The sequence below is a fragment of the Sitodiplosis mosellana genome, unplaced genomic scaffold (genome assembly GCF_009176505.1).
Source record: "Sitodiplosis mosellana isolate CC-2019 unplaced genomic scaffold, AAFC_SMos_1.0 Smas_scaffold_44, whole genome shotgun sequence".
Taxonomy (NCBI): Eukaryota; Metazoa; Arthropoda; class Insecta; order Diptera; family Cecidomyiidae; genus Sitodiplosis; species Sitodiplosis mosellana.
Window position 1 is genome coordinate 221,090 of NW_022595286.1, and position 10,391 is coordinate 231,480.

At 35.7% G+C, this 10,391-nt stretch overlaps 2 protein-coding genes across 2 annotated transcripts; both read right to left on the reverse strand.

Moving 5' to 3' along the window:
* Positions 1–3,238: 3,238 nt before the first annotated feature.
* LOC129569797 (uncharacterized) lies at positions 3,239–4,846 on the reverse strand. The gene is made up of 2 exons (XM_055448961.1): positions 4,631–4,846; positions 3,239–4,409 (listed from the first exon to the last, which is right to left on the reverse strand). Exon 2 carries the CDS (start codon positions 4,385–4,387, stop codon positions 3,239–3,241), a length of 1,149 nt encoding a protein of 382 aa, XP_055304936.1. The 5' UTR covers positions 4,388–4,409; positions 4,631–4,846.
* Positions 4,847–7,193: 2,347 nt separating this feature from the next.
* LOC129569798 (uncharacterized) lies at positions 7,194–8,998 on the reverse strand. The gene is made up of 2 exons (XM_055448963.1): positions 8,614–8,998; positions 7,194–8,370 (listed from the first exon to the last, which is right to left on the reverse strand). Exon 2 carries the CDS (start codon positions 8,346–8,348, stop codon positions 7,194–7,196), a length of 1,155 nt encoding a protein of 384 aa, XP_055304938.1. The 5' UTR covers positions 8,349–8,370; positions 8,614–8,998.
* Positions 8,999–10,391: the final 1,393 nt, after the last annotated feature.

Here is a 10,391-nt window from a genome sequence, read left to right on the forward strand (position 1 = left end):
TGAATATCTTGAATAATTACATTTGCATGCATTGCATCAAAACTCATCATGGTCTAAACAATAGAAACTTATAATAAACGTGATCTAGGCATGCATACAAGCTGAAGCCCGTGATGTAATTCATTTCATAAATCAATAGATTAGAATTAAATTGTCTTTAGAATATCAACATTGTCACAGGTTTAATTGAATTGTTTTTCTTTTCTCAGAAAAAAGCCTTCATTTTCGATCTGACACAATGAGTTTTATTTTTAAAATGTAGTAAATAGCTTAATGTATTGGAAAGAACGTCGATTAATTGTCCGTACAACAAATAGGAATAACTCAAGAAAATAGATGATCATTTGGGAATGGTTATGTAGATTTAAATAGTTGAAACATAGGTGAACTTGAGAATGTTTGTTAAGTTTTAGGTAAATTTAAGCGTTCTACCGTTCTGTACCGTGAGCAATTCATTCTTCATCTTCCGAATCCAATATGAAGATTAAATCTTCAATAGTGGATATTTCTACATAAACATCAAGCGATGGCGACACTTTAGCGATGTCCATTTTGATTTGTTCAACCGGGCGCGAGTTTTGTGCATCAGCAGATACTTGAGAGTGGACTTCTAATTTCGATAAAGATGGATTCTGTTTGAGAAACTTTTCAAAATCTTCGTTCACATTGAAGTCGTTTACTTTCAATTGCATCTTTTCCAGTCGATCGAATAAGAACGGAATCCTCGGCATCTCACCAACGCGGCGCATATCGATATTGATTTCTTTGACACTTTTGAGGTTAATGGAAGAATTGCCCAGATTGAAGTATCTGTTGCCACAAAGAATATCAAGCAATGCGAGTGACTGAAGGTATCCGCTTACGCCTCCCATGAATTTCATGTCGTAACCAGCACCCAAAAGGCCAAGTTTTTGCAGACGGGGATTCAGACGTAACAATTCCACAACATTTGCTCGGTTGCGTTCATTAACATCATCGTGGATTTGCAGCTCTTTCAAATGAGCAAATGTTTTTCCGAAGCTATGAACATCTCCATGAATTACCAAACGGCGCGTATTGGGAAACCACGCGCTTACGTCACACAAATTAGACCCCATAAACATAATAGACTGAACTTTTAAGAATGGTTTGGTCCATTTCGCCGCCACCTCTTTCCGAGTACCAGCAATCGCGATGTCGATCAATGAATCAGCACAATATTCATTCATGTAACGACCAAGTTCAGCTTGTTTGTCTGCGTCGATATTCGAACAAACAATGAATATCAAGGTAAACTGGTGGCTAAAGTGGCGTAAAACCTTCAAGCAATTGGAGATATGAAACACTTGAATTTCGTTTTCAATTGATTTCACTGTGATGTGCAATCGACGGATAGCTGGACGAAATATTACCGCCTTTGCTCTACACTTGGCGGCAAATGCCTGTTTGGCTGAGCGCTGGAATCGTTTGCACGTGTCAGCTACGTTGACCAGATCCTGTAGCATCAAATGACCGAAAATGACTTCAAGGCAGTCATCGTTGACATCGGTAATCTTGGTCATTGCGGCAGCCTCTTCTGGTGTTCCAAATGTCTTTCGCTTGTTCTGTTCGCTACTGTCTTCATCGTGTTCACGTTTTTGGTGGTCCATTTTGACGAATGTCAGCCGGTCTCTGTTCAAAGAGAAAATACACAGAAAATGAGTTTGAAATTTTATAATATTCAATAAAAAAACAAGAAGTCAAGTTGATGGCAAAAAGTTCAAGAAGTTCATCGACAATAATCAGCTACTAGCAACGCCGTGTGACGATTATTCCAATTTTTAAAGGGTGCAAATATTATTGCATTTTTCTCAAAATGTTACATTGCAAAAACTATAACAACAAAAACTCATTCACTTTTCTGTGGATTCCGAAATATTTTCGATGTTTTGCTACACAATTTATATTCGTCTCTTTCAGTTTTTGTTAATAATATTAGGAAATTTTTCCAAAAAATTTAATTGAATGAGCTTTTAGCGCGAAATAAATGTCAGAAATGAAATTGGTTAAAATGATGAAATTAGCTGTGTGCAAAAATGGCGGAGTCAGAAGACAGTATGAGAGAGAAAATTCTTTGTTCGCGCAGTTGTGAAATAGCTGGCACACACAGCGACACACTATACACCTATCTCTCATTTCGAAATGCCATGCGAAGTGTTCAGTTTCGAATCGTGCATTCGGAAAGTGTTTTTCGAACTTGAATTGATGACGTAAAGACGGAGAAGTTCAAATATAGGAGGAGGAAGCGTTGGGAAATTAAATCAATTGATCATAAATAGCGAGGGAAACATGAAAAACATAAAATATTGATTGAAACCAAACAACACACGATAAATGTGGTTTGGGCAATAGAACATTTTGATAATCGCGATTAAAACATGTGAAAAACGAGACAAGTGTTGCAAATTGTTTCTCAGTTGAATAAAACAGATTTTAATGTTCATTGGAAAATCATACATAGATTAGATGGTTTACTCAATTGAATTGATTACTGCATGATAAATGACGCGATACATGAAACCAGCACTTTCTATCCTTTATCATTCAGAGCTGGACCCATTTTTCTCAGTACCATTAAGTCAATCAACGTATCAGAAATATAAAATTTTCAAACTGCTTCATTACTTCAAGTCAAGGTTGAACTTCAAATCGATTCAAGTGTTAGTACTTTGCGTTGTCACATGTAAAGTGAAGCTATTGGACGAATCAGAATTGAATTCTGAAGAATCTTTATTGCTAAATTTTCGAATCTATCAATTGTGTGGTTTGGTTCCATTTTACATATCACTCGATACTGAAACACGATCATCAAGAAAACAATGGAAGTGGTATAACGTGGCACTCTGGCTAGACTTACTACATTTGTTTTGATATTTGAAAAGAGGACTGCTGAAATAGAATTGATTTTTGATTGTGAAAAAAGCTTTCATTTTTGATCTGATACAACGAGTTTTATTTTTAAAAAAATGAACTAAATAGCTTGATGTATTGAAAAGAACGTGGATTTATTATCCGCATGAAAAATGGAAGTGATTATGAATTCAGAGAATCGTTGGTCTTTTGGAAAAGTTTATGTATTTTCGAATTTCAAATATTTGGAACTGAGGTGAATTTTAGAATGCGAAGTTTTCGATTCATCTCCTGATCATGTTCAAACAAACATAATGTAACCAATTCATTCTTCATTCTTTCTCTTCTGAATCGTCGTTGAATAATGAGATTACAATCCTATACGAACTGTAGTAGTAATTTCTACATCAACATCGAGCGATGGCGATACTTCGGCGATTTTCATTTTGATTTGTTCAACCGAATGCGAGTTTTGTGCCCGAGCCAATACATAAGAGTGGATAATCAATTTGGATAAAGATGGATTCTGTTTGAGGAATTTCCCGAAGTTATCGTTCATTTTGAAGTCGTCCACTTCCAATTGCATATTTTCCAGTTGGTCGAATGAAAACGGAATCTTCGGGATGGCATGAACCAAGCGCAAGCCAATATTGAATTCTTTGACACTTTTGAGGTGAATGGAAGAGCCATTCAGATGGAAGAATCCGTTGTCACAACAAATATCAAGCAATGTGAGTGACTGAAGGTATGCGCTTACGCCTTCCATGAATTTCATGTCGTAACCGTGATTCAAAAGACGAAGTTGTTGCAGATGCGGATTCCGATGTAACAATTCCACAACATTTGCTCGGTTGCGTTCAGAAACATCATCGTAAATATCAAGCTGTTCCAAATGAGGAAATGTGTTTTCGACCCATTTAGCACCTGAATGAAGTACCAAACGGCGCGTTTTGGGAAACCATGCGCTTAAGTCACCCAAATCAGAATACAAAAGCTGAATGGAATCGGCATTTATGAATGGTTTCGTCCAATTCGCCGCCACCTCTTTCGGAGCACCAGCAATCGCGATGTCGATCAATGAATCAGCACAATATTCATTCATGTAACGACCAAGCGCAGCTTGTTTGACTGTGTAAATGTAGAAATAATCAATGTCTATCTTGGTGATCTTGTGGCCAAAGTGACGTAAAACCTTCAGGCAATTCGACATGCCGAACACCTTTACGAAGTTTTCAATTGATTCGAATGGTTGCAATCGATGGACAGATGGATGAAGCATCACCAACTTTCCTCTACACTTGGTGGCAAATACCGCTTTGGCTGAGGGCTGGAATCTTTTACACGTGTCAGCTACATTGACCAGATCCTGTAGCATCAAATGACTGAATATGAGCTCAAGGCAGTCATCGTTGACATCGTTTATCTTGGTCACTCCGTCAGCCTCATCTGGTGTTCCAAGTTTCTTCCGCTTGTTCTGTTCGCTGTTGTTGTCATGGTGTTCACGTTTTTGGTGGTCCATTTTGACGAGTGTCAGTCGGTTTCTGTTCAAAGGTAAAATTCACAGGAAATGAGTTTGAAATTTTATAATATTCAATAAAAAAACAAGAAGTCAAGTTGATGGCAAAAAGTGCAAAAAATTCATCGGCAATGATTGGTTAGTAGCACCGCTGTGTGACGATTATTCCAATATTCCAAGTGTGCAAATAATATGGCATTTTCCTCAAAATGTTACATTGTAAAAACTACAACAAGAAAAACTCACTCCCTTTTCTGACGATTGCGAAATATTTCCAAATTTCAATATTTTGGCTTCACAATTTGCGTTTTATTAAATTTTTGTTAAAAATTGAACAAAATTTGTCCAAAAATTGTAGTTTAATTAGCTTTAGCGAGGAATAAATTCCAAAAATCAAATTGCTTAAAATGATGAAATTAGCTGTGTGTAAAAATGGCGGAGTCAAAAGACAGTATCAGTGAGAAAAAACCTTTGTTTGCGCAGTTGTGAAATAGCTGGCACACACAGCGACACACTATACATATACACCCATCTCTCATTTCGAAATGTCAAGCGAAGCGTTCACATTCGAATCGTGTATTCGGAAAGTGTTTTTCGAAATTGACTTGATCTGAACAAAGCGGGAAATTCCAAAGAAAGAATAAACTGGAGGATACTCTTTCATCGACAAAAAATAATTTGTTTTGGATTTGAATTTATGATTCTTTCATTTGATACGTCATGTATAACAACTTTGTTTTATGAGGAACTTTTAATTCAAAATCATTTTAGCAGTAGGAAAAAAAAGTATTGGAAAACCTTATAGGGTTGACTGAAGTATTTTAATGCGATGCAACCTAAATTCTACTGCTGTTGATGATATGACATGCTGAATTGCAAGCATGAAAAACATGTCGAATCCAAATTTTTCAATGAAGATTTTCTTTTATCAATCGATTACAGTTCGCATTCAATGTTTCAACGTAGACACGTCCATTTTCAAAAACATGCACTTCTAGCTCATCTAAATGAGAAAATGTTTTTTCAATCGATCGAAATAATAATAATAGATTAATAGACGGTTATTCCGAATTGCTTGATGAGAATAAATGTAATATTTCTCTATATTTGCACAGTGCCCATGGGAGACCGGGCGGAAAAGTAAAACGTCAACTAAACATGAATCTCTTCTGTATTTTCTACATACGAGCTCAATGTCTAGCGATGGAAACAGTTCCGTGATATTCATTTTGAATTGTTCAATCGAACGGGAGCGTTGTGCCCGACTGAATATTTGAGAGTGGATTTCCAGTTTCGATAAAGATGGATTGAGGAATTTTCCTAACTCATCATATAGAAGTAAAAAAATGTAATTCTTATTACTTTATTACCTACTTATTACTGTAATAAGATGACCTATTACTTATTACGCATCTTATTACTTGTAATAAGATGAGTAATAAGTAATAAGTCTATCTTATTACAAGTAATAAGATGCGTAATAAGTAATAAGATCATCTTATTACAGTAATAAGATTGTAATTGTAATAAGATTGTAATAAGTATCTTATTACTTTTGGTGCAAAAAAAAATCGCAAAAAAAGTTTCATGTAAAAAACATGTCAATTTTTGTCAGTCAAAAAAATGTTGAAAAAAATGTGTCTTGCAAAATTTGACATGATTTTTGTATGAAACTTTTGAAGAAAAGTTTCAAACAAAAAACATGTCAATTTTTGTCAGTCGAAAAAATTGACATGTTTTTTACATGAAACTATTTTTGCCATTTTTTTTTTGCACCAAAAGTAATAAGATACTTATTACGCATCTTATTACTTGTAATAACTTATTACAGTAATTTTTAAAATATAGACTTATTACTTATCACTCATCTTATTACAAGTAATAAGATGCGTAATAAGTAATAAGTCCATCTTATTACAGTAATAAAATGAAAGTAATAAGTAATAAGTTACTTATTACTTTACTTCTATAACTCATCATTCAAGTTGAAGTTATTTACTTCTAATTGCATCTCTTCCAGTTGATCAAATGAAAACGGAGTTTTTGGCATCGGATGGACGTGACGTAGGTATGGAATTCTCCAACACTTTTGAGGTGATTTGAAGAGAACCTAATTAAATTGATTGCTGCATGATTGATTATGTGACACGCGAAATCATCACTCTCTATGCCTTATTATTCAGACCTCAACCCATTTTTCTCAGTATCATTAAGTCAATCAACGTATCAGAAATTTCATTACTTCAAGTCAAGGTTGAACTTCAAATCGATTCAAGTGGTAGTACTTTGCGTTGTCGCATGTAAAGTGAAGCTATTGGACGAATCAGAATTGAATTCTGATGAATCGTTATTGCTAAATTTTCGAATCTATCAATTGTGTGGTCTGATTCCATTTTACATTTCATTCGGTACTGAAATACGAGCATTAGGAAAACAATGGAAGTAGTATAACGTGGCACTCTGGCTAGACTCACTACATTTGTTTTGATATTTGAAAAGAGGACAGCTGAAATGTAATTGATTTTCGATCGAGAACAAAGCCTTCATTTTAGATCATCTGATGCAATGAATTTTATTAAAAATGAAGTAAATAGCTACATTCATTGAAAGGAAAGTGGGATTTATTATGTATATCATAAAGAAATGGTTATGAATTCAAAATAAAATCGTTGTTAAGCTGAAAATTGTTATGTATTTTCAAACAGTTAGAACTGTGTTGGATTTAAGAATTTTCGAGTTTCAGCTAAATTACTTGAAATCACGTTCAGAGAGGTTTAATCAAATACTAATTCATTCTTGTTCCTCTTCATTACAATTCATCGATGTCAAATCTACGACGGCGGAAAGCTAATATCATTACTTCAAGCAATGGAGACACTTCGGCGATGTCCATTTTGATTTGTTCAACCGTACGCGAGTTTTGTGCCCAAATGCATACTTGAGAGTGGATCACCAATTTCGATAAAGATGGATTCTGTTTGAGGAATTTCCCGAAGTTATCGTTCATTTTGAAGTCGTTCACTTTCAACTGCATCTTTTCCAGTTGACCAAATGAGAATGGAATCCTCGACATCTCACCAACGCGGCGCAAGTCAATATTGAATTCTTTGACGCTTTTGAGGTGGATTGAAGAGCCGCCCAGATTGAAGAATTCGTCGTCACAACGAATATCAAGCAATGTGAGTGACTGAAGGTATGAGCTTACGCCTTTCATAAACTTCATATCGTAACCCAGGTCCAAAAGACGAAGTTGTGGCAGATGCGGATTCAGACGTAACGTTTCCGCAATACTTGCTCGCTTGTCTTCATTGACATCATCGTGGATTTCAAGCTCTTCCAAATGTGGAAATGTGTTTTCGGCCCATTTAGCACCTGCATGAAGTACCAAACGACGCGTTTTGGGAAACCATTCGCTTAAGTCACCCAAATCAGACCACCGAAGCTCAATGGTCTGGGCATTTACGAATGGTTTGGTCCAGTTCGCCGCCACCTCTTTCGGAGCACCAGCAATCGCGATGTCGATCAATGAATCAGCACAATATTCATTCATGTAACGACCAAGTTCAGCTTGTTTCACTTCGTTGATATACAAATAATCAATGTATATCATGGTGATCTTATGGCCAAAGTGGCGTAAAACCTTCAAGCAATTCGACATGCCGAACACCTCTACAGCATTTTTGAATGATTCGATTGGTGGCAATCGATTGAGAGATGGATCAAGCATCATCACCTTTCCTCTACACTTGGTGGCAAATGCCGCTTTGGATGATGTCTGGAATCGTTTGCACGTGTCAGCTACGTTGACCAGATCCTGTAGCATCAAATGACCGAAAATTACTTCAAAGCAGTCATCGTTGACATCGGTTATCTTGGTCACTGCGTTGGCCTCTTCTGATGTTTCAAGTTTCTTTCGCATGTTTTGTTCGCTGCTGTCTTCATCGTGATCACGTTTTTGGTCCATTTTGACGAATGCCAGTCGGTCTCTGTTCAAGAAGAAAAGACACAGAAAATGGGTTCAACATTTTATAATATCCATTGGATATTATCCAATCAAAAACAAAAACAAGATGATTTCAAAAAATTCATTGCGAACAAGAAATCTCAAAAAACGTCATTAGCATTGCTTTGTGTCGATTATTCTAATTATTTTTGAGCGGTGTTAAAATAAATGTATTTCTCCTCAAAATTTGAAATTGCACAAACTACAACAACAAAACCACACTCACGCTTCTGCAGATTGCGAAATATTTCCAAATTTCGATGTTTTTCTTCACAATTTCTGTGTTTTCAGTCAATGACAGATAGCTGAGGATATATGCTGAGCATAGAAACTCAGCAAGCTGAGATTGGGATATTTTGACTTTGTGACGTGCTATTCAAACAAATTTATGATGGAGGGGAGTTTGGAACACATTTTCCATTACACTCCATGACTCCATCAACACTCCACCAAAATTCCACATAAATTTGCACGAATAGCAAGTCACAAAATCCAAACGTCCCAATCTCAGCTTGCTGAGTTCCTATGCCCAGCATATATCCTCAGCTATCTCTCATTGACTGTGTGTTTTATTTATCTTTTGTTGATAATTTCACGAAATTGGTCCAAAAAATGTAATTCAACGAGATTTTAGCGAGGAATAAATACCAAAAATCAGATTGCTCAAAATGACGAAATTAGCTGTGTGCAAAGATGGCGGAGTCAGAAGACAGTATGAGAGAGAAAATTCTTTGTTTGCGCAGTTGTGAAATAGCTGGTGCACACATCGACACACTATGACACTCATCTCTCATTTCGAAATGTCATGCGAAGTGTTCACTTTCGAATCGTGTATTCGGAAAGTGCTTTTCGAAATTGACTTGATTCCGAATAGGCGGAGAAAAACACAATTTTCGAGAAGAACACAAAAAGGGAGAAAATTGAACAAATTAAAAATGCAAAACAAAGATTGTATTAATACCGTGTGAAAAAAAAGAATGTCCGCAATTTCAGCGAAATTGAATTTAATATAACTGCATCTTCTGAATTGAATCACATGAAACTGAATTGTCACTGAAAATCGACTTTGTTACCAAATCCACGGTAAAATTGTGTCAAATGAATTCACACCGATATATTTCTTTTCAACAGGATTCTAACACTTGTCGAAACATTTCAAATTTGAATGAATTCCATGAAAATGAGAGTATTTCGGAAAATTACCTTCCAATCGGTTTGTGAGATATGATTATCAACTGAAAGAATTATATTTGCTTTGCTTGCTGTTTCTTTCTCTGATGCCGTCTACTTGTGGTCGTCTCCTTCCACTGTGCGCGAACGAATGAACGAAATTCATCGACTGTCATATAAAAAGCGCGCACTAATCCGATTGACATTGCATGCTCTTACGCATAGGAATGAAGTTGGCTGTCATCCGCTGTTCAAACTTTGAATTCAAATCAGTCTAAAAGTCAATCAATTCAATTTCTTGGATGAATAATAAAATTCTTAAGCCACAAATGAGAATAGTTTAGAAAAATATGTCTAGAATAAATTCCTGAAATAGAATTCCTAACATATAGTCACTTGACTTTGACACAAACGAAATGTTGTAGTTTTCATGATATTAATAACAAACAAATGAACATGAGAGGAAATTTTCCAAACATTTTCCAATAATTCCATCATTCATAATGAATCTTTTTTTGAATATCTTGATTAAAATCACATTGACACGCATTGCATCAAAACTCATCATGGTTTAATCAATAGAAAGTTATAATAATTGCGATTTAAACATCCATACAAACTGAAGCTCGTGATGTAATTTATTTCATAAATCAATGGATTAGAATTGAAAATTTAATTTTTTTTCAGAGGTTATACCTAATTAAACTGATTGATGCATGATAAATAACATGACACCAGCACTTCTCATCGATTCGATCATCACGTAGGGTAGGGAGGGGCTAACTCGTACACGGGGCTAAGTCGTACACTTGACATAACTCAGCACTGCTTTGT

What these genes read in the sequence shown, in the direction of transcription:
- LOC129569797 (XM_055448961.1), bottom strand. Translation starts at nt 4,387, where the DNA reads ATGGACCACCAAAAACGTGAACACCATGACAACAACAGCGAACAGAAC.
- LOC129569798 (XM_055448963.1), bottom strand. Translation starts at nt 8,348, where the DNA reads ATGGACCAAAAACGTGATCACGATGAAGACAGCAGCGAACAAAACATG.